Source organism: Neomonachus schauinslandi, chromosome 3 (assembly GCF_002201575.2).
Source record: "Neomonachus schauinslandi chromosome 3, ASM220157v2, whole genome shotgun sequence".
NCBI lineage: Eukaryota > Metazoa > Chordata > Mammalia > Carnivora > Phocidae > Neomonachus > Neomonachus schauinslandi.
This window is the reverse complement of record NC_058405.1, coordinates 18270769-18295817: the sequence shown is the minus strand read 5'-3', so window position 1 is coordinate 18295817 and position 25049 is coordinate 18270769. Positions and strand designations below refer to the sequence as shown.

Genomic DNA, 25049 nt, shown 5'->3' with positions numbered 1-25049 from the left:
CAGGTCATGATCTCAGGGTTGTGAGATTGAGCCCTGGGTTGGGCTCCGTGCTCAGTGGGGAGTCTACTTGGAAATTTTTCTCCCTCTCCCTCTGCCCCTCCCAGTCATGCTCTGTCTCTCTCTCTCCTTCTAAAAATAAATAAATAAATCTTTAAGCTTAGTTTCTTTAGTGGTATATCTTATAAAAAAAATAGTTATTTAAAGTTTGTTTATTTACTTATTCATTTTAGTAATCTCTACACCCAGTGTGGGGCGCAAACTCACAACACCAAGATCAAGAGTCGCATGCCTTTCTGACTGAGCCAGCCAGGTGCCCCCAAATTTATTGTTTAAATATACAAATTTGTTGTTTAAAATTATGTTAGATTTATGGTACCCTGACCTAAAAAGTATTTTCTGGTTTTTATAACAGTTTAATTTATATAGTTTTCCATTATTCAAGCAATTCTTTTGAGGTTGTGTTAATATAACTATTGTTGACTTATAAATAATTTGACCAATTAGCTTTTTTTTTTTAAGCTACCCAACACTATTTATTAAGTGATGATTAATTACTTTTTCATTTTTCAATTGGGTTGTTTAGTCCACTTTTTTAAGGTTTATTTATTTTAGATAGAGAGTGAGAGTGCATACTTGAGCATATGTGCTGGAGGAGAGGCAGAGGGGGAGTGGGAGAGAGAGAGAGAATCTCAAGCAGACTCCCCACTGAGCATGGAGCCTGACAAGGGGCTCAATCCCATGACCCAAGAGATCATGACATGAGTTGAAATCAAGAGTCTGATGCTCAGCTGACTGAGCCACCCAGATGCCCCAGTTTTCCCACTGAGCAGGACCCTGGGATCATGACCTGAGCTGAAGTTAGATGCTTAACCAACTGAGTCACCCAGGTGCCCCTTCATAGCTTTTTATATTTGCATTTCTTTATTATTTTAATGGTTACCACAGAGATCACAATGTGCCTTTTTAATTTTTACTATTTACTTTAAATTAGAACTTTAACCACTTCATTGAACAATATAAGAACCTTAAAAATTTCACTCCATTACCCTTTTCCTATCTTCCATTACCCTATTCCTAACCAATATCTTACTTCTAACAACATTTTAACAACTTCCGAGATATTGTTGTTGTTGTTTTTAAATAGTCAATATTATAATATCTCTTATTTTATTCTTTCTCATGCTTTTTCTTTTAGTTCCACGTGTCCATCTAGAGTCATTTTGCTTTATTTAGCCTTAGGGTATTTTTCATTGCTTACTACCATTGATAAATCCTCTCAGCTTTTGTTTGAACACATCTTCATTTTTGGAGACTATTATTAGTAAGTCGAGATTTCTAGGTTGTTGCCAGATACCATTTTTAAAAATATAAATGTCCATAATTAAGTTCATGACATGACACTGTTAAGTCGTATGGGAGGTTTAATGGAAACATTTCGTAGGAGAGGTAACCACAATAGTGGAGGCTACTGGGGTCCTGCTCACATCCCTCTTTACCTGGCCGTTTCATCTGCCTCCTGGTGGCTCTCTCGAAGGTGCTGATAATGCACAGTTGCACTCTTCTCTGGGGAATTGCCCGCAACAAATTGGAGCCATCTATTTTCATTATCTGTTGCTACTTAATAAGTCATTCCGAAATGTAGTAACTTAAAGCAGCAACAACATTTATTATGCAATTTTCTGTGGGTTGGGAATTTGGGAGCTGCTTGGCTGTGGGGTTTTGGCTCAGGGTTTCTTTTTGACTATGGTCTCTTAGGGTGATTGCTGTCGAGGTCAGGTGAGGCTGCAATCCTCTGAAGGCTCGAGCAGGACCGGCTATCATCTTCCAAGATGGCACACTCATAGGGCTGTTGGTAGGAGGCCTCATGTTCCCGTCCCAATGAGTTTTCTTATAACTCTGAAGCTGGCTTTCCTCAGGACAGATAATCAGAGAGAGAAGAGCAGAAGCTGCAGTGTATTTATGATGCAGCCTTGAAGTCCCCACTGTCATTTCTGCAATATCCTACAGATTACATGGGTCAGTTCTGCTCCATGTGAAGGAGGACTACACGCCATCTCATCTACCTGAAAGAGTGCGTTAACCTCCCATCTGCTTCACCCCCTTGGCAGAGGCTCATAAGCGGTGCCCGACGGGCACCAGGGGATCAAAGGCTTGCCCTTACTCAGTGTGATGCGTCCAGATGTGTGATGCAGTCCATGTGTGCAGTCTGGCTGCAGCTGAGACCACATCCTGATATACCTTCTTCCTGCCCACCCTATCCTACTTCCCTCACTACCTTTCTCTTAAGAGCACTACCTCGATGAACCAATCATCTGCATCCAAATTCCTGTCTCAGGAACTGCTTCTAGGGAGTCTGACCTAGAGATGTCTGAAAAAGTACCTAAAACAGATGCAAAATAAGTGTAAACTAAGGAAGAAGTATAGTATCTTATCCTAAATACAGTGATTTCTCTATGAATTCCTAAGTTCTCAACCCCTTAGTCTGTTTCTTTCTCCCCCTTCCTCCTTTGTATTCATTTCAAAAGAGAACCCTTCTGTTTAATACCTTGTCTTTTCCTTGCTCTATTTCTAACATTTGAAGAAGGACATCCAAATCTGTCCTTGGATCTGGAAGTTGTGCTAAGCCCGAAGTATAGAGTATGTCAGTCTTTTTAGTGTGGAAGGAGGGAAGCGAAACCATAGTACTGGATTCTTTTGATGATATTTTGGAGATGGGATTGTACTTGTTCAATCTCCCCCCTGTTTTTTCTGTTTATGTAGAATGCCAATAATGAGCTACTTTGAGACTCTGAGTTATTGATACATCCCAGTTACAGAGGTCTCCAAAAGTTGAGAAAGTCAAGGAAGAGCTACTATTCCTTTAAACATCCCGAAAAAAGCATCACTGTGTCGTCTTTTGGGGCAGAAACCAAATCAGCACAGCTGTAAAGGACATTGCACTTATGTAGCTGTTTAAACCAGCCCAGGCAGAGTGATTTCCCTGTGGCAGTTTCTGCTCTCTGCTTGATTTCTTGAAGTTAGCTGGTAAGAATAAGCTATTAGCAAGCTTAAATCAGTGATAATTAGCAGTACATTATTATTTCAAAGTGGTGTGGCTGTGCCAATTAAGCGGGTAATTAGGAAAACCCCAGGACAATAAATTAAGACAGAGTCTCAACACCAGTGCCCCATCTGTTCTCCAGCAAGCATTCCAATTAGCCAAACCTCTCATTTAAGAATGCGCCAATTAAGGGGATTGGCTGCATGCATGGCTGTGCTTTGGGGTAATAGAGACGGTCCTAGATGCTTAGTAAAAATAAAATATTTTTGACATAGGAGAGGGTTTTGATGTGAAGGTGGGGGAAGGAGAATTTTTGGAAACACTGGGTTTTTAATGTTTGAGACAAAATATAATTTAAATGGTTTTATGAGTTTTTGTTTTTCAAAATTGTCTCTTAAGAACTTAATGGAACATTGTATCATCAGGCAGCTCCATGTTATTCTCATGTGTTTATTAAATCTTGATTTGAGTAGGAATTTTACAACTTGAACATTAACAATTTTATTTATTGAGAATGGGAACTAAAAGAGACACTTGAAATTGCTTAGTTGAAAGAGAGGAATGAGGGCATGTTCTGTTTCAGGATGTGTCTATCCATGAAAGCAAATTAATTTTTACCCTGTTCATTGCAAAAAAAACATAGTGAAGTGACTAAAATAATTAAGCATAGGAAAAACTTTTAAACATAATCTGAATGAAGAACACTTAATATTACTTAGGATTATTGCCCAGATAGCTGGAATAGGTTCATATTACATAGGATCAGTTGGCTTAAGATACGTGAATTTATATCTACATAGTCAAACCTTATTTAGCACAATACTTTATTAATGAAACCAAAATTAGCTAATGTTTAAAATTCTTTATGTGTGTGTTTGGGGGTATGTGTTTATATGGTTAAATCAGTATTGACATACCGGGCTTAATGATGAATTGTGTATATATAAACTTGGTGGATGAAAATATCCATCGGTCAGGAAAAAGTCAACTCAGAGAAAAATTTAATATCACTTATAGGACTGGAGAAGGCAATTTCCAATCTATTTCCTGAAAGGAAGTTAGTGCTTCTTTGAGGTGCCATTATTATTTATTACCTGTAAGTTTAATTTACTAAAATAAAAGTTATGTTCCCTTCAATGAGAACATTTCTGGTTAATTTAAAACAGTGCTTGGTGAGTGGTAGGAGCGAGGGCACTCAGGGCAGGGCAGGCCAAGGCAAGGCTTTGGGTAGGGGGCAAGAGGCCAGGCCAGAGCAGGGCTGAGGAAAAGGGAGCTCCCAGGCAGGCCAGCGTCAAGACCTACATGAATAATGAAAAGCAGGACCCTAGTGGGTCAAAAACCAGGCACACAGGAAGAAGGAATGCCAGAAGGCAGAACAAACATATGGCAAAAGTTTAGGCTAGTGGTGCTTAACCTTTGCGGGTCACGTAGCCCACTGAGAATCTGATAAAAACTTCCCAGAGAAAGAAAGTCCATAAACAAATACATGCAAAATTTTGTTGTATTGAAAAGCAATTTGTTCTGGCTAAAACTAATATTAAAAAGAAAGCCTTTAAAAATGAGGTTTGCTCTTACTTTCTAGACGTTCATGGAAAAATTAGTGACCATTTCACGACATATCTGAAACTAAATCCAAGCAGTGAATGATTAAACGAACGTTGAGCAATATTTGGACTGGAAGGTATGGACTAGAAGTTGAAACTGTCATTGGTCTTAGATGTGGCTGTGGGTACATGTTTGGTATCTAACAGATGCTCTTTTTTTTCTGATGGTAGCAATTATGGAAAATTACAGAAAGCAGATTTGTGTAGCTATCACTGGCTGCCATTAGAACTCTTATAACTTGTTTGCTTAGATGAAGGTAGTTTTATATCAGGGAGTGTGAGATTGATTCTAACCTCTTTAAAGTTACATTGATGGTCCATAAGGCTTTGGTCCTCACATTAATTTGCAACATCTGTAATATTGATGCTCTCAACTTCAAGACAGTGTGAGTAGAAATAAGTCTCCTCAAATTTCTCACTACAAAAAGAATAAAAAAATATACATATTTTTTTTCAGCCATAGGAAGAATGACATTTAATTTCAACAGTTTTTCCCAAACTGATTCTCCAAAAACCTATTTCCCAGTAGCAGCTTTGCCAAATGAGCTAGAAGCTTTTCAGTAGTGTTTATGATTGTGACTGTAGGGTTATCCCATTTATATGGCTCAAAATTGCCCCCAAACAAAAAAATCAAACTGAGTGAAATTCTCCCTGCCTAATATACCTGAGAATATGTTCTTTTTTTTTTTCCTCCTTTCAAAAGGTGACTCTTCTATCCTTTTTTCATTTGGAAAGTCAGTAAGCATATGTAGAATTGAAAAAAAAACTTCAAATTCAGCTCCCGTTTTTTTTTTTTTTTTCCACTCAATTTTTGGAGAGTAAGGAAGATTTAAAGTCATGATTTCAGAATTTTTAGCAGAATCTATGGGGCCTAAATAAGCCCCATAATTGAGGCTTATTTCTCAATCAATTGTATGTAAAGCATCCTGGATGCTCAGTCTATAGCAAGAGTACTAAGCACTTTCTTCCACTTGGTTTTACATAGCAAAAAACATTTCCATCAGTTTAAATCTGTTAATGGCATTGGAAGTGTCAAAATGATGCATATAATAATATGGGAAAAACGGGGAACAGGATATTTATTTTTTTATCCCATTGCATGTTTAAGGGAAATGACAGAGCTGCCAATTCCTCCACAATTGTCCTCAAAATAGGAGAAATGTGTTTCTGGGGTGGATTATATCATTTGATGGAGGCACTGTTTTTTCTTTGTTTTGTTTTGTTTTTGTTTTTGTTTTCCATCTTCACTCCCAGACACAAATGTATATCAACCATTTCCAGGGCACATCATGATCTCCAGAGTCGTACGTGGAAACTTTTACTTGGAAGTGCAACTGAATGAAAGTTCAAAGGTAGTTTCAGGATGATTCTTTTTTATTTAGGCCCATATCATAGACTTTCAGATCAAGGTTTCTTCTCAAAAATATGCTTCATTCTGTTTGACGACTTTTTTTTTTTAAGATTTTATTTATTCATTTGAGACACAGAGATACAGAGAGAGAGAGAGAGAGAGAGAGCATGAGCAGGGAGAGAGGCAGAGGGAGAGGGAGAAGCAGGCTCCCCGTTGAGCAGGGAGCCTGATGCGGGGCTCGATCCCAGGACACTGGGATCATGACCTGAGCTGAAGGCAGACGCTTACCCATCTGAGCCACCCAGGTGCCCCTGTTTGACGACTTTGAAGATCAGCAGGTCTAAGGTGCTCCTTTGGCTGTGTCGGTTTCACTCTCTTCAGCAAGAATCCTGTTAGACATGCACCCTGTGACTTTCGGGGTCCCACAAATTGAGTAAACTCAATGGATGTATAATCTTCATTGTATTTGGTTTGTCTGCATTTTCCAATGTAAGCTAAGCCTTATAATAAACAGATGTATGAATGATTGTGATGGAAGGAAGTATTATTATAATTCTCATCACATGGACAGTATTTTCGGTGTCATACTTGAGCAAAGGTAATTATACATTACTCAGTGTTGGTCAGTAATATTCTGTGCCACCCAAACTAGCACCTGGGTTACATGTAACATTCAAGAGCCATGTCTTTCTAAAATGAGAATTACCAGAATAATAGGAATAAAATTGAAGACAAAAATAACTCATTTTCTCTGAACCCTTTTAATTATAGATTTTCTGACCCTAAAGCCCATATTTATACCAGAGTTCAGGAACACAAGTATCTGCACTGAGAGACATATAGTAATCGAGGATGCAAGCAAGAACAATTTATACCAGACATATATTGTCCATCAATCAGATAAGTTGGTGGGTAGCAGTGACCAGGAATAGAGGATTGAAATCACAAAATGAAAAAAAATAAAAAAATAAAAGTAAACAGAAGAAGGAATGAGGAAGAAGCCCATTTATTGGCAGACTATTAAAGGGAAAGGTTTTTTATTAGTTTCCTGCTCAGGCTGAGAGAGGAAAATATTGTACAGAATATGTTCTCATATCCTCTAAGTCACAGAGTTTATAGGTAAAATGTTAGTAACCATAGAAAACATTTTACTGCAAAAAAGAGTAACATTCAAGATTTGACCTTAAATGCTGAATCTCGATATAGGTACTCAGTAATAATTCTTAGTATTAAGGAAGTATACTAGAATCGTTAGATCTGCAAAAATCTTTTGATTTAATCTTCTTGTTGGTCTTGACCCAATCATGTCCTAGACTTTTTTTTTTTTTCTGTTGAAAAAGCAATAACATGCTTCCTGAAACCAGTAGAACTGAGCAAATAATTGCATATTTTTACTAAAATGAAAAAAGTCATGAGGTAGGAGAAATTGTGTCTCACCTCTTTTGGGTGGCTGCTCAAATTTGTTTAAATATTGGACATGTGATCTTGTGTTTATTTTTATAAATGAGTTAAGATCTTTGCTTAAAGTCCTTTTTAATGGAGAACAGTGAGGGCTTTTTACGGTACATTTTTTTTTTTTTGAGTTTTAATTTTTTTTTTATTCTTATGTTAATCCCCATACATTACATCATTAGTTTTAGATGAAGTGTTCCACGATTCATTGTTTGTGCATAACACCCAGTGCTCCATGCAGAATGTGCCCTCCTCAATACCCACCACCAGGCTAACCCATCCTCCCACCCCCCTCCCCTCTAGAACACTGTTTGTTTTTCAGAGTCCATCGTCTCTCATGGTACATTTTTACAATATGGGAAAACGAGATGAGAGTTTTGAAGACCTAGTTTTGACATCAGGTTTAAATCACTCTTTTTAAAGGAGGATGCTTTCAGAAAGGGTGCTTTTTACTGGGACATTTAATGGCAACGTGTTGAGTTTGGAGCATTACTGAAAAATAAGGAATAGAGGTGTCTCCATTAATTGTATAGATGACTGTGAATGTCCCGCTCAGAACTAGTGTAAAATCACCACCACAGAGTGTTAAACATAGAGCCCATGTCAAAAAGAATCCTCTGCAGATAGTATCTGAGGATATTGGCATATCTCCAGGGCTCCTTTCCATTCCTTCTTCCCATTCCTTCTCTTAGGTGCTCCCCAACCTACTGCCCATCTTAACCCCTTCAGCTTTGTTGAGAAAGCACAGTAAATCTTCTAAGGAAGGGAAATAATGTCATGTGAACAAGAAGACTTCCTATGAGGAGAAAAAAACCTGGAATCATTTAGTCAGAAAAAAAAAAATCCTTCTCTTTGAGAATGGTGTGGATCCTTCCGTCACAGCTTCCATAATGAATAGCGGGTTCAAGTGGGGTTCAGAGAGCACGCTTTATGAGTTTCTCTTTTAGGAAAAATAGTTTTTTTTTTTCTTTTTAAGGAAATACAAGTGCAATGTGCTTGTAACACATTTACATTTGTGACAAATGGTGCCTCACATTGCATTGCTTTCTCTGTGTCATAGTCATCCTTTTCCACCCATCTTTCCATGTGTCACAAAGTCTATGGAAAGGGGCCAGCAAACTAAATTTCAGTTTTCCTGCTAGCTAATCTGACTGTATAAATTTAATTACTTTCAAGCATTTACAGCAAGAACTGCTACCGCTGTAGAACAGTAATCTAAATCTTCTTCTATTTTGATGATTCTAAAAATATTTTGTCAAATAGAATGACTTAGTTGAGAATAAAATAAACTTTTTAAATATAGATTCAGAAACACAAGAGAAAATAGTTCTTATCTGGAAACGTGTAATTATAGATTTCCTCTGCTGAGCGGGAGACTGACATTTTAAATGTCTGCTGTTTGACAACTGTGGCCGGACATCTCTACAGGGTTGAGCCTGCTCATTAGTGCCACATTAACCTTAACTTTGCCTCAGGCCATTAACTAGCAAACTGCACATTTGACCTTTGTTCGACAGATATTTTCAAACAGTATGGGAGGCGCTGCTTTTAATTTGGGTTCTGTATTATTTGTGGACTGACTTTAGGGGGTAAAAAAAAATCAATACGTGTCATTAAATAATGGAACGTGTAGTCTGAAACATTCCACAGAGAAAAGTTCCATTTGAAAATAAGATTCTTCTCCAATACTGTTCCAGATAATTAGTTTGGGTCAAAATTAGAAATCATCTCTTTTACATTGTGTTCGATGGGGAAAAAAGGAGAGGAAGTGACTGTTTATGAATGTTTTAAAATTGAAACAAATTCCTGCTAGATAAAGATAGAAGATCTAGAGGCTTGCCTTTTGAATATAGCTCTGTGTTCAGGAACATCTAATGAAATGAAATGCAAAATCAAATGTAAAATCAGGGCCATATGCTTAAGTGAAAACAGCTCCCTGGGAGATCAGCAAAGTTTGAAACATGTGGTTGCCACTCTTTAAGCCAGCCTTATTAATTAAAATGTAAATTAGTTTAGTGGAATATTTTGGTAGATTATGGTAGAGTTGCTATATTAAGATTATGGAATATTATACAGCTATATCAAAAAAGTAAGACCAAGATTTATTCATCTGAAATGGGTTAATGATATATTGTCAAGTGAGAAAAGCCAGTTGCGTGTACATGTATATAGCTTGGTCCCAGTTTTGTTAAAACAAACTGTTACTTTGTCTCTCTTTATCTCTGTCTGTTTTTGGTTACTTGTTAGCGTGTGCATAGAGCAGCTGAAGAAAGCATACCAGGCTGCTAACGTGGGTTACAGATGGACACACTATAGAGGCACGGATACTAACTTGTTCTTCATGTGCCTTTTTTATTCATTGCACTGTTTATGAAAAGCTATGTTAATTTTATCCTTAAAAATGACTAAAGTCAGTTATAATGGTCCAGACAATCAGAAGCATTGCTTGTTTTGATAGTAGTCACTGGGCATTCCTATGTCAACCAAACTATAAATGACACTTCAGGGTGAGTTGCATTGCCTTTCATATTTTTTTTTTTTTACCACGTGATGCATCAGGAGCTCTTGCTGGCACTGCTGGCCTCAAGGTCATGGGAAGCAATGAAGCAATAACTATGCTGGTCCATGTTTCTCCCTTGCCTTTAGTAAGCTCAGGGCAAACAAGGCTGCAAGCTATGAATGATCAATTGTGCCACAGCCTTTTTCCTCTTTATGGTGCTAGCACAGTGGACAAAGCTGCTCATTAGCCAGGGAGCAGAATTTGCCCCGCTCCCTGCGTCCTGCACCAGACCTTTCAGACTGGTAGAAATACACAGATAAATCCTGTTTAAACCTAGTGCCTTCTAAGTGCAGATTTTGGCAGACAGAAGTGATCTATCTATGTTTTCTGGTCTAACAATCTACTGATTGTGTTCTGTTAACAGGGTGATAATTTCAGGAAAATTTTTAAAACAGGTGGAAATATTCTTTTATATAAAGATTCATTCTGCTTTGATTTATCAGGTATTCAGTATCAGCTGACTTGGCTAAGTGATGGCATGTTTACTAATGAATTATTTAGTTAATTAATTAGTGAAAGATGTTGAGGTCTGCTACGAATAAATTCCTGAGTAAATAACTTCCTCGCTTTTCACATGTTTTTACCTTCTCTGATTTTTGTTTTTCCTTAGTTTCAACATAAGAGAACTAGACTAAATCACAGGTCCTCAACCCTGGCCACACATATGGATCTTATAGGAGGCTTCCAGAAGCACTTGGATGCTCAGGTCCCACTCCAGACCAATACATCTGAATGAGGGAAAATCTAGGAGTTACAGTTTAAATATTTCCTTGGCGATGACAATGTGCAGTTAGGACAGAGAGCCCCTGGAACAGATGGTCTCAGGCTCTTTCTGTTTTTGTAACACAGTCTATCTGTGAGGTATTAATTATGATAGCTGTCTTACAGAGCAGTGTGACTAAATATTATTATGTCCCCACATATTAATTTCAGCAGCACATATATATGCACTCTGACTTGAGCCTGTTTAGTCTCGCACAGCTTGCGGTCCTGCTCTTTCAAGTTCTTCATTTTCTAATGCATCACACGAGGAAGGTCCGTTTCTCCACAGTCTAGGAATGGGTTCTCTAATTTCAAATTTCCCAAGTCAACTGGATCCTTCAAGGAATTTCAATTATTGTTATTATTTAAAAAATGCTTTTCTTTTAGAAACTTCTAATTCTGGCATGGTTAAAAACTCAGACCGCATCTGGGACCAATTCCAGGGAGAATTTGTTGATGGCCTGTTGGGTACCAAACTGTGACCCAAACCCTGGGGATATAAAGAAGACATGGCTCTTGCCTATATTGAACGAGCCCTCTACCCAGGGAGACAGATGTGCAAACACAGGGATTACAATATCAGATAGCCAGGACTGCAAAACAGACGCCGAGTGCTGTGTAAGAAACAAGGATGAGCAAACAAAACTGCATGCTGGTCAGACAAGGATGTAGAGGGCAGATGAGCTTTAAGCTGGATCTTGAAGGACGGGCATAAGTTTGGGAGAGTGATAGCAGAAAAGGCCGTCCAGTGTTAGAGGAAACTGCATGTGCTAAACTCAGAATCTTATCCTGTAAATATGGAAATATCTTCTGCTATGTGAGTAAAAGTGTGCAGTTTTGGCTGGGGTGTGTGAGTGGAGGGAAGGAGGACTGTCATGGGAGGCTAAAGGGTGGAGAGTGGAGAGATTATGTGCCATGGTAAGACATTTTATCTGAATTGTTAGGGTTTTAAAATGGTAAAGTGTTGGGCTGATTTCTGGTTACAACATGGGACATGCAGTGAACAGAAGACAGGAGGGCAAAACTCGACAGGGAGGTCATTTGTTAAACTGTTGCAGGCCCAAATGAGAAAGTATTAATTTGTGTATGGCCTTGGCATAGATGCTTTGAATAAATATTCTGACAAAGAATGTTTTTCTGTTTTTTTAAATATTTTAAATATTTAAAAAATATTTTCTGTTACTGGCAAGACTAATATGTCTGAAGACTAAGGTGAACAACGGACATATGTAACATAGCCCCTCAAGGATAATTAGCTGGAAATTTTAGCATCTCCCTACATTTATTATGCTCCTAGTTTTAACTGGAAAGACTCTCATAACTGTAGAAAAATAATTGCATGGATATAGTCACCCTTCCAGCAAGTTAAATTTTGAATCATCCAAAGAATAGAATATTTTATTCATTGAGACTTTTCATGCAAAACTTGAAAAGGAGGCATGATGGTGTGTGGTAGGCCAAGCATTGACCTGGGAACTGAAGTATGGATTCTTGTAATAGGACCAACATTAATTGGCTCTGTGGCAGTAGATACATCTTTTTTACCTCATTATAGCTACTGGTGCTTTATCCCCTTCATTTCCCAGTTCAGTTTTTTCTATATCCAGTCTAGATCCCTTGGCCCTCCAATGCAACCACTTCTTGCAACAAACACTACTCTTAATTCCTGTGACCTAAAAACCTCCAAATACAGAATATAAGTTCTGACGCAGGATCTCCCCTCAAATTTCTGTCTTCACAAACCAAAACTTTCTCTTAACTTTCACAGACTTTCTTTAGTCCTTTTTAGTCTCAGAGAATTTGTTCCAAAGCTAATCTCTTTTCAGTAACTCGTCCTCTCTCTTCAGAATTTGTGATCTATCAATTTTTAATTTTTCTATCTTTTTATCAATTAAGAAAGACTAAATTATGATATGGTAGCAAACAACCTAACATTGGTTCAAAAGCGTTTTCCTTCACATTTTAGCCTGTTCACATTTTAGACCAGCAGGGGGCGTTGCTCAAGTGGCCCTTGATTTAAGCTTCTGAATGACCAACCGGCCTCCCTGTGACACATTGCCAGCCATCAGGAGAGAGGGAAACAGAAGTTGGAAAAACCACATTGGTTCTTAAAGCTTAAGCTTGAAGGGTACAGACATCACTCTGCATACATTTACTAGAACCCAGAGCAAGTCACATACTAAAGCTAGCTTCAGAGTGGCTTTGTGCCCCGAATGTAGAGAACTGGGATATTTGGGAACAAGCTAATGAACCACAAACCCTTGCTATCTCCTTCCCTTTCATACACAAATATTTTCAAATCTCTTGCATATTCAGACAGACACACACAAAACTTCCTTAATGTTCCTCTTTGGAACTCTACTCTTAGTTTCTCACTTTCTCCTTAATATTCATCATACTGCAAATCTGACGGCCATTACTCTATTTCAAATGCTTTCATTATTGTATTAGTTTGCTAGGCCTGCCATAACAAAGTACCACAGACCAGGTGGCTTAAACAACAGACATCGATTTTCTCACAGTTCTGGAAGCTGGAAGTCCAAGATCAAGATGTTGGCAGGTTTGGTTTCTCCTAAGGTTTCTCTCTTTGGCTTGCAGATGGCTACTTCCCCTGTGTGTCCTCACATAGCCTCTCCTCTGTGCACATGCACCCCTACCATCTCTTCTTGTAATTGGGACACCAATCCTACTGAATTTAGGATCTACCTGTATGACCTCATTTGAGCCTATTTACCTTTTAAAGAACTTGTCTCAACATATGAATTTTTGAGGGACCACATATAAAGGACATTTTCATTATTTTAAGTAACCTCTCATAATGGCATTTTACACTGTGAGGGATCTCTCTAGGTTCAAATTCCCTTATTCTTTAATGTTGACAGCTCTTATCATTGGAAGATTTTCTTCCTTTGCTCAATATACTCCTGAGTTCCTTTGGCTTTTTATTACCACCTGTTACTTGCCTGAGAGATTTCATCCCCATTCATGACATCAGTCACCACCTCTGGAGATAATGACTCTCACATCACACACCCAGTCCCCTGATTCCAAGGTTACATATCCAACAGCAAGTGTCCACAGTATTCATGGTTCTTGTACCAGTAGCTGCAACATCATCTGAGCGCTTCACTGAAATGCAGGATCTTGGGCTCTACCCCAGGACTATTGGATCTGCATTTTGGCAAGATCCCCAGATGATGTTACACATAGTAGGTCTGAAAGTAGCATTCTAAATGATTTCTCTTTCTGTATGTTCCGAAGAAATCGCAAACTGAACAGAGTGTAGACTTAATTATTAATTAGTTTTAACTCATTTATTAATTTAATTACTAATTATTGAACTTACTATATGCCTTCACAGCTTTGAGATCTATATTGGTGAGTAAAACCAAAAAAAAAAAAAAAGAAAGAAAAAAGAAAAGCCCTGCCTGCCTGAATCTTTTCTTCTAGCATGGGAGACAGATAAGAAACAATAAAACATAATAAGTAAGTACATGACGTGCTAGAACAGACAGTGATATGTGCCACGGAAAGATGAAAATATTGAGCAGGAGAAGAGCAATCCTAAATGTAGTGTGGGACATTGAAAGAGTTGTATTTCCCTTCCTTTATTTCTTGTCTCAGTGAATAGCACTGAGATAATCATCCCCTTGGTCACCTTCGGGGGGGTGAGAAAGACAATTAGGAGTTATATTAAAACTTTTACTTTTACTGTCAATTCTAGATTCCTAATGTCTTTCAAATCTAACACTTTTAATGATGCTCACTGACAGGTGTTTTTTTCTCATCCTCATATTTCCTCCCCCTGAGTCTTGGTTATAGCCCGCTAAGTGACCTCATTGACTTTCTACCTATTTCCACAATACTGTCAGGAGGCCATCACTTGCTTGCTGGAAAACTTTTAATGGCTCCCACTGCCTTCTGAAGAAAACTGAAACAGTTTTTTGATGATCAATAAGGCTGATTACAAACTGGCCTCTTCCTACCTTTTAACTATAATTCCCATAAGCCCACTCCGCACTTGCTAAACTGCATATGAGTCTCTGAATATACAATATTCTCTTTCCTCTTTGTTTGCTTATTGTTTTTTGTTTGTTGTTGTTTGCATGAAACACTGAAGTAGTATCTTTTTTTTTATTTTTTTATTTTTTTAAAGATTTTATTTATTTATTTGACAGAGAGAGACCAGCGAGAGAGGGAACACAAGCAGGGGGAGTGGGAGAGGGAGAAGCAGGCTTCCTGCGGAGCAGAGAGCCCGATGCGGGGCTCGATCCCAGGACCCCGAGATCATGACCTGAGCCGAAGGCAGACGCTTAACGACTGAGCCACCCAGGCGCCCCTGAAGTAGTATCTTGTTTGTACCTATTTCCTGATTCCTTCTCTGTCCTCAAATGCGGCACTGTTAACACTATGTTATTATTGTAGATTTTCACCAGAAAGTGCATTCTTAGAAGATAGGGACTGTCTTATTTAGCTCTAGTGCCAACAAAGAGCTTGGTACTCAATAGTGTTTAGTAGTTTGTGACAAGTAACTGGTTAATGCTGCTTTATAGAGTGAGTCGAAATCTTCTAGGATATGATGCTTTCAGAGGGAACTCATGCAAAGGTATGAAGGTATGTTTGGGGAACAGTAAGTCTCTCACTTTTGTGGAAGCCTGAAGTTTGGTTTGCGTTGCTGCTGAAATGGAGGTGAGAGAGGGTGCCTTATATGCCTTTCCAAGAAATTTAGATTTTTTGCTGTAGAGAAGAGAGAGCCATTGATGGCTTTAAGCAAATGAGTGACATAATCTGGGGATATCAGATTTGAATTTTAAGAGGTGGATTTCTTGGAGGATGAGAGGTGATTGTTAAGGAAGAGATTAGAGTGCAGTAATTCCAGAGAGATGATAAGGGCTTCACCGAAGGCAATGAGAGTAGCATTGGGAAAGAGGACTCGGCAAGAAAGATGTAAAGCTTTTCCCAGTATGATCTACTGGCTGTGAAGGCACCATTCACTGAGATTGGAGGAAGAGGTTTGGGGTCCATAAGAAGTATCAATTCAGTTTTATCTCATCAATTTGGAGATCTCAACATTCCAGTCATTTGTGCCAGGCCTCTTCATTTCTAGAAGACTCTTTGATTCCGAACAGGTGATCATTTATAGTAAACAGAATTCAGGACAGGAGTCACACATCTTTCCATTTATTAAACCCCACCCCTCTAGGAAAGAATCAGTTGGGTTCATCCATTATGTTTTAGTAGCTGCAACATCAGAATTGGTATTTGTTCATGCATTCCAGTTAGTAGGAATATGGCCCTCATGGGTGGGAAGGAGGACTTATTTTCTAGTAGAGGAAACCGACTTAAAGTATAAATAAGGTGCCGCTATCGATTAAGCCATCTGACTCTTGATTTTGGCTCAGGTCGTGATCTCAGGGGCTTAAGATCAAGCCCGGTGTTGGGCCCTGTGCTGGGCATGGAGCCTGTTTAAGAGTCTTTCCCTCTCCTTCTGCCCCTCCCCCTAAAAAAAAAGTATAAATAAGTATAAATGAGTGGTTACTATGCTCGTGAGAAAATACAGCATACTTTATTGGGGGAATTGAGTATAAGTTAGAAGTCAGATTTATACTTCCTGCAGTCATGTTGTTATTACATGTCTGATCAAGCTTTGCTAAAAATTTGGTTAAATACTCACCAAACATTTGCTGTGGGAACTTCTGATCCCTCTGATTTCAGATGTTACATATTTGAAAATGACATTTATCCTTCCTGTAGATTGGTAGTTACTTATAACTCCAGCCATTTCCACAAAAGAGTTCTTTAGAAACCACTAAGAGAGAGAATTCTAAAATTAATACATTTGAGCATCAGTGCTGTCAAAATCAGATTTAATTTTTTAAAATTTGCTCATTTCAGCTATAATTTAGAGCCACCCCTCCTCTTTGATCTCATTTTTAAAGAAGTTATTTTTAAAATATCAGTGGAGGATGCAATTTTATAATTGCTGCATTTTAACTACTCAACCTATGGATTTCTGGTTTGCTTTCTTTCTCCTGTCCCTGTATTCTAGTCCAGAGGACATCTCTTCTGTATTAAGTTAGTGGCTTTTCATTTCATTGTCCAAAACATTAGTTTATGTTTAAAAAGTTCAGAAGTATAGTTTTTAGGACTTGGTTTTCTGAAATGCTAAAATTCAGGTTCTTGGGACCTCAAAGCTTTGATTTTAAAACTTGAAAGTTTTGGCTTTTTAAGTTAAAAAGCAAACTACTTTTTTGTTGAATTTTCCCTTCTGATAATTAATGGGGGAAAGAGATGTAGTATGAGAGGGGGGGAAAAAAGTCAATGTATTAAATAATACTCCTTTCAACAACTTTTATTTTCATGCTTTTGAAACATGTTATGTATTTGGGGTTTTTTTTTTGTATTTAGTGAATGATATAGGAGAAACATTAGGGTTTAAGGCTGATGGCCAAGAAAGAATTATTGAAATGTCTTTGGCGCAAAAAGATGGTTTTATTAAAGCATGGGAACAGGACCCATGGGCAGAAAATGCTGCATGGGGGTCATGAGAAGTGGCCCATTATGTACTTTCAAGTTGGGAGGGAGCTGGGGATAGCATGTAAGTCTCCCAGGTATTTTGGAAGCAAGGTTTCCAGGACCTTGAGGGGGCTTAGCTATTGTTGGGAAAGTGCCATTTATTAACTGTCTAATAAAATCTGAGTCATGAGACCCTTCAGATGTATATCATATGCTTGGGGGATGATTGCCAACATGTATGTTGGGGGGTAGAGATATAGGAAATTTCCAAAGGAATTTTTATATGTTAAAGTAGACTTACAGGATCCTGGGGGTCAGGCTAAGATAAGCCTGTTGCCCTTAGCAAAGTATTAACATGGAGGCAATTGAGTCCCTAGAGGAAGGTCACTCTGCCTATTTCAAGGACTTGTCAATGGGCTATAAGTAGTAAGGAAATTTAATAACTTTTCTTCTGCCTGTTTCCCACATCAGTGAAGACATACTATTTTATGTGGTTAAGCACCAAAGAGAAGACCCAAATAGGAAAACCACCCAAGTTTAATGAACTTTTAATCAGTAAGCAATTGATTAGCTTGTTGATCAATTTCTGACATTTCTGTACGGAAAAGTAAGTAGTTAGTACCACTGTGATTTAGATGGCACATCCAGTAAAGGCTTGTAGGGATACTTAGATAAAACGGGATGTGTGTGTGTGTGTGTGTGTGTGTACTCTTCACAACTTCTTGGGCTTGACTTATATAAAATTCATACCCTGTGAAAACTTGGATTCAAAAGAGTAAATTTGAATACTAGCATTCTTTTTTAAAAAAGTATAGTATTTATCTTGATTGTTAGAGAAGTATTGAGAATATATAAAAAATAAGCAGTAAAGGGTGCCTGGGTGGCTTAGTCGGTTAAGCGACTGCCTTCGGCTCAGGTCATGATCCTGGAGTCCCTGGATCGAGTCCCGCATCGGGCTCCCTGCTCGGCAGGGAGTCTGCTTCTCCCTCTGACCCTCCTCCCTCTCCTGTTCTCTCTCATTCTCTCCCTCAAATAAATAAATAAAATCTTTAAAAAAAAAAAAGCAGTAAAAATCAAAAAAGATGCATTCTATATATCATGCATAACAAATTATGCCATTTTATATCGGCATTTATTATTGATTTTTGGTTTTAACTGTTTTCTTTGTTTTCCCATTCAGAGAATTTATCAACAGTCTTCGACTGTACAGGACGTTCTATGGGGGCCTGGCTGATGAGCTTTGTGCTAATGAATTAGCTGCTGCTGATGGACTGCCGTGCTGGAATGGGGAAGATATAGTAAAAAGGTATTTTATGTGTAGTGGTCTGTGAAAATATCATGGCTCCTTTCATCCTTGCTTTCTTTTCCTAGGTCCCGAATGGACCACTTCAGTTTTAACTTTGCCCCACAGGTTAGAGTTTACAGCAGTTTTAACTTTGCCCCACAGTTAGAGTTTAGTTTATTAGAAATAGATTTGGTCCTTTTTGACATTTTAGAAATGCGATAGTAATTCTGTGGTGTTTGAACATTCTCTCTTCCTTTCTACCTGTCTCAGATCTACCAACAATCCACTTTTTTGATAAGTATTATTTACCTTCTGTCCAATCTGTCTTGTTTATCAAGTATCTTACTTTTTTCATTTAGCTTTATGAGTTTTAGAAAGTGAAGAAATTCAGTGAAATGTGAATACCTGTGCAAAGATTCATGGAGATATGAATATGAGTTTCAGCAGTGTTAGTATGTCTATCCTACAATTGTCTCTTTGTGTATGTGTGTGTGTGCATGTGTGCGTGTGCATGTATCTATGTTAGAGTGGGGGTACATCCCTGTGTGTCTGAAGCATTATTTATTTGTGTGTTGTCAATCATTCTCAAGCTCAGGAGTGAAATTTTTTACCATTTTTTCCCTCATTGTCTAGAATTTCTTTGACATTTTCTTTTCCTTTGCTTCCTGTAACTGATCGTACTCTGAAGTAATCTCCTGATCTTGAGAAAGTCCTAAATTCCCCCTCCGTAATATATAACAGTGGTCAATAATAACTGGTTTGGAATTGCTCTTTTGATTTTCCAGTGCTGGTGATTGTTATAGAATGTAGGCTTGGGTTGCATTTGGACTTGAATGTTTTTGTGTATTTTATTTTGAACAATCTGCAAAAAGAGAGATAGGGTGTTAAGCTTTCTGATTTACAAACATGCCTACTCCACATGAAGTTAGGTGGTTTAGTTACCACAAGAACGATAAGTTGATCTAAAATATCATTAACCAAAAAGAAAAGAAGTCATTAGCAAATTAAGCTTACCATGACAAACATATACTCCAATTAAATACATTTAAATAATAAAAACTGTTTATGTATTTCTGTGTGATCATATTTATTATAGTTAAAGCTTATTTCCTGATACAATAAATGATTATTTTGTAGTTTATATCTGAGTATCTCATAGAGATTCTTAGATTTTGCAGAAAAAAATTATTAACTACAGGAACATAATTAAATTTAAATATAATATTTGGCTGACATGGCTAGTGTTCTTTGTTCATTATGTTCTTTGGATATTAGAACATATTTTCTAAATTTACCTTTCTTGCCTTTCTTGAGAGCACTCATAGTATGCCTGGAACTTTGAGTTCTTTTAGTCTTCATGTCACTGAAAATTCCTCCACTTAGATCTAATAATTAAATTATACTTTGACTTCTGCTTTCTCCTCTCACTTTGTTCAAGCTGGAATTAAACTTTTTGTGTATTAACCATTTTTCTACAAGGGCTAATGAGAATCCCATGGTGATTAATGAAAGATTTAGTATATTATATAAAATATAATTTTATATATAATGATATAATGATATATTGCATTACATTATATCATCTCATTCTAGTGCTACAAGAACCTTAGTGTTAGCTTGTCCCACTCCTCTCAGCTGTTTGGTCTGGAGTTTGTATAACAGGAAATGCTGTTGGGGAAATCAGTGATTTGGGAAAACTTTATTTATTTATTTATTTATTTATTTAATTTATTTTTTTTAAAGATTTTTATTTATTTATTTGACAGAGAGAGAGCACAAGTAGGCAGAGCGGCAGACAGAGGGAGAAGGAGAAGCAGGCTCCCCACTGATCAGGGAGCCCGATGTGGGGCTCGATCCGAGGACGCTGGGATCATGACCTGAGCCAAAGGCAGATGCTTAACGACTGAGCCACCCATGCGCCCCTGGGAAAACTTTATTTAGAGGGATCGTATTTTCAACTCAAAGAATATATTTTCTTCTATATCGTGTATTTCTTAAGACCTTATTCATGGTTTAGGAATAAAAAAAAAAGCTCATCTTTAGCAAGAATTCTCTGTACAAAGTATCCACATTTCTGGTAAAGCAAATGAGGGATTCTCATGACTCTCATTTGCTTCCAGCTTATCCTCCCCTTCGCTGTACCACCCAGCCTCCTGTCGGCCACTTCCAAGTGCACTGTTCCACTCCACTCTCCTGAGAACAGCTTACACTTTGCCTTAATCTTCTCTCAAACAACCCTTCTACCTCATCACCTTAACTGTCATTTTCCTATCCTTGAGAATATTTCTTCAGGTCCATCCCAATCTCATGGCTCCACTACCCACTTCCACTCCTCTTGGCTCACCTGCTGGCAGACAAGCCTCACACACTAGCTCTCTAGCGCCATCTCCGGGTGACTTTCAAAATGAACATTTTTCAGCCCTGATTATTTTCTGGCAGTTAGCCAAGGTTTTGCAAGCATTATCTCATTTAATTCTCCCAAAACTTGACTCCCTCATGCTCCAAAGCACGCTGATTGGGCGGTGTCTCTTTTCTATTTGATCTTGAGAAAACTCTCTTGTATGCTTGACTTTTTAAAAAAAACCTATATTATTTGAATTGTATTTTTATTTGTGGCTCAGCTAATTCTTGACATAAGCATACAACAGGACTTTTTTTCCCTTCAATGCAAAGTCAGTGCTAAAACCTAAATATCCATCACAACTGGTTAATTATGGTGCCTTCACCATGGAATATTATGCGTTTGTCAAAAACTGTGCATATTTTTATCTGCTAATGTGGAATAATTTCAAATAATTATTAAATTAAAAATAGTTAAAGCTAAGATATTACATATTTTACCAGCAGATCTGAATAAATAAGAAAAGCAATATTGGCTCTGCATAGAATATTTTTGGACAGTTACATGGAAACTGCTAATATACTTAAGAAGTACTGTTTTTTTTTTATTTGCATTGTATTTATGTTTAAGGAGAACAGATGTTGCAGTGATGTTAGAATTATGGGATGTTATTGTTTTCTTCTTTTTATAATGCTTTTTTTGAAGTGAAAGTGCTATTTTTACATAGACTTTCTAGCTAACCTGGATTTTCATAGTAATTTTGTGATATAGTTTTATCAAAGCAGTAACAGATATGGGTAAATACTGAACTAGTGAGTTTGTGTAAGAAGTCTTCAACATAAAGTCAAGTCCTGATGAATGTTGCAACCTTGAATTATTAGCTACTTTCTCCTAAAGAAAAAAGGAAGCATAGCGGTGATCACTGTGTAAAAGCACTATGATCCTCAAATAAAACATTCATTTCAGAGATCTGCACTTAGTTGAGATAAATAATGCCATCACATTGTGAAGAAATGAGTATCAAGTGAATGTATACTACATTTGGGGATGATAGTAGTTTTTCTTTTCTTATGGTGGATTATAATACTCATCAGATTCATCCTAGAGAAATTATGCCACATCAGTAGGATAAATTGTGGCCAAGACTGAGTCTATCATTCACTGTAAGAGCAAAGTGATTATTTTGGCAAGACTTCTTCTCCGGAAGGCATTTTTTAGGAGATGATTGATAAGATTACTTATGTGCACAGACGTGCTGTCTCAAAGAATAGGAGAGCCATACTGATTGTTTCAATATTATGACAGTCCTATAAAATTGGGTGAAATTACCTTTGTGCTCATCAAAAGAGGTGGAATTCCTTTGTGATTGTAGCTGAAAATATCTCAGGTATCTGTAGTATATAAGGAGTGTTTAATTTGTGAAACAAAAAATCTACTTTAATTCAAATGATTTCAAAGACAGCATGCATTTCGAAGACTCTGTGGCCACATTGGGATCAACAGTTCAAAGAATTTCTGGTTTAAGATGAAAATGTATTACCGAATTCCATGCAGTCTCTATCTCTCAAAGTCCCTCTTATCTGCCCCTCCTGTCACTTCATCATGAAACAAAATTGTTCTCCGAAAGGCGTGTTGTGTCAGTCTTTCTGTTCTCAGAGCTCTGTTCTCAGTTCTCTGTGATTACAAATTGATTGTTTGATGGTTTGCACTTCGTCTTTCCAAGTATTGACGTGCAGGTGACAGCTACTTAATTATCAGGGCTTCCTTTTCCTTTCTAATTAATAGACGGTTAATTCAGTTACTCTCCCTCAGTCTCCGGGAATTTATGACCTGCACAGCAACTCTCAGACTAGCCAGTAGCTGTGAGGTGTCCTCCTACAATTAATAATCCACATGATTTCTACTTCGTCTTGAGTTATTGTTCCTTAATGCTTCTTTCATAATTCAGTGTTTTCCTTTCAAACTCTTATGATAAGATGCCCCTTCCAACAGAATATAATTGAATTTTAAAAAATCAGATAAAAATATAAAACCTTAGAAGTCTCTGAGTCTTTATACTTCTCTATTATCAGATTTCCAGACAATGATATTTTTCCTGGAGATATATGTGTGTGTGTGTGTGTGTATATCTATCCAAATAGACCTGTGTATTTATTTTGTATTTATCTGAATATATCTGTGTGTGTATATATATATATATATACATATATAGATAGATATCCGAATATATCTGTGTATTTATTTTGTGATACAAAGCTGCTGGCTGATCCTTGTATGCACCTCCTTGGTTCATATATTTCTTTAAAAACTTAAAAAATTTTTTTCATTTTTAATTGAAGTATAAATATAATATCTTGTAACCTCATTTTTTCCCCCTTTACATTATCTGTCTGAAAAGCTGCTCATCTTCAATCTGTCTTCTTCCTGACCTTGCTGCATTCAACTATATTTTATTTATCTGTTTTTTTTTTTAAAAAACACCTGGCCTAGTTTCCAAATGTTGGGGACTACAAAGCAATCAGTTCTCAGGATTGTTCTGATTTTCGTTAATGTAACAACTAGTTGCTTTTCCTGTATTGCTTGTGCAAAGGCAGTATGTTCTTCGTGACTTAAACAACAATCTGTTTTGTATTTCTTTTTTTTCCCCCCTTGAAATTTTGATCTATTCAATCAGGTTTCTAATATTGTTGAAGTAGACCTTCATTATAATTATCATTATTATCATACCTATGGCCCATCTGATGTGATTCAGGATTCAAAGAGACTTAAGAGATGTGGTTAGGAGACGTCCCACTCTGACCCCATCACAGCAGTCTACCGTGGGCTCTGAGTTTCCCACTATTAATGGAATGATTTTCAACTACATCATTTTCTCCATGCAGCTGTACATACAGCTTTGCCAAACTCCCACTTAAATCTGGAGTCCTCATGAAACAAGTCCCCTCATTTGTGTTTGTTCTTAACCTCTAACTCCACCGTGACTCCTCTCATACTTTTTGCATTTATATGTCATAGATCTTCTCTCTTCTTATCTACTGCAGTTTCTTTCATAACAGAACTCTTGTATTACCTGACAGGTTAAGAATGATTAGTATCATTGAACACCTATCAGTAATTTTTTAAAGATAAGAGGACTCTGAGGAACAGGAAATTTTACAAGTGTTATTGAGAACTGAGAGATTTGGGGGTTGGGGAGGTGGCATGGTGATAAGACTCTGGTGGGTAATATGTGGGTTTAAAACTGAGTGCTGAAAGATGAGAAGAAATAAGATGAGTCGTAAGAGTTTCTGCCTATGGCTGACTCTAGATGTTGATTGGTTTGTTTTCTGACTTAAATTAAAATCATGCCTGTCTCATTGTGTGCATTTCCGTAGTTATTTTTGGGAAACCAGAGTCTAAAGAACTCTAAGAAGTTCATGTGTTCTGGGTTAGAGACATACTAGGTGTGATTGTCTTTATCACAGATGAGGCATCTGGGTTGGGGGTGGATAAAAGTGCCAAGGCCTGCCCAAGGTCAAAAGCCTGAGTTTATAATCCTCAGTAAGGGACAATCTGAAATACTTTTGCTCTTTTGTGAAAAAAATAAAAAAAGTATGGTTTTAGATATAAGCGACTGTCCAGTTCATCCCAGGGCAGAATACACACTTCAGGTCCAACAGGACAAATGCAGGAATGGCTGGTGTGTTGGCTTTGCAGACTTCCTGGTTGTGTACAATCTCTCTCTGCCTTACTCTAGTACACTCGCTTGGCAAATAATTTTTCTTTGAATGGTGCCTGAAGTAGTTTGGTTCTGTAGAAAATGATGGAGACAGTAGCAAGAGGATGCACTTTGTATCGACTTTGCTCCAAGTCCCAACATTCCTAACTAGTGTTAAAACCTAAGAAAATATCCATTTTTCTCAGGTCAGTATGCACATTTTGGTCTTTTCTAAAAATGCTCCATTAATTTGGTAATAATTGCATATTACCCCATCTTCTGAACTGAGATGTTTCTTGTGAATCCCTCTTCACTGGCTTACTGGCTTAGTAGCCTCATGTTTCCTGTTAAGCGTGTAATTATTATATTCAGGAAGTTGGACTCAGAAAGGTGAGAGTGGGAACTGCTTCATTAAACCCACTCAGAAGGCTCCTTTCTACC

The 25049-nt window shown here is 37.5% G+C and overlaps 1 protein-coding gene across 1 annotated transcript in view; it reads left to right on the top strand.

Annotated features, from left to right (window-relative positions):
* GPC5 (glypican 5) overlaps positions 1-25049 on the top strand; it is a 729885-nt gene that overhangs the window by 315143 nt on the left and 389693 nt on the right. Inside the window, exon 5 of the mRNA XM_021696018.1 lies at positions 18466-18591. Within this exon, the coding sequence (XP_021551693.1) occupies positions 18466-18591 (126 nt within the window). The remainder of the gene's footprint in view (positions 1-18465; positions 18592-25049) is intronic.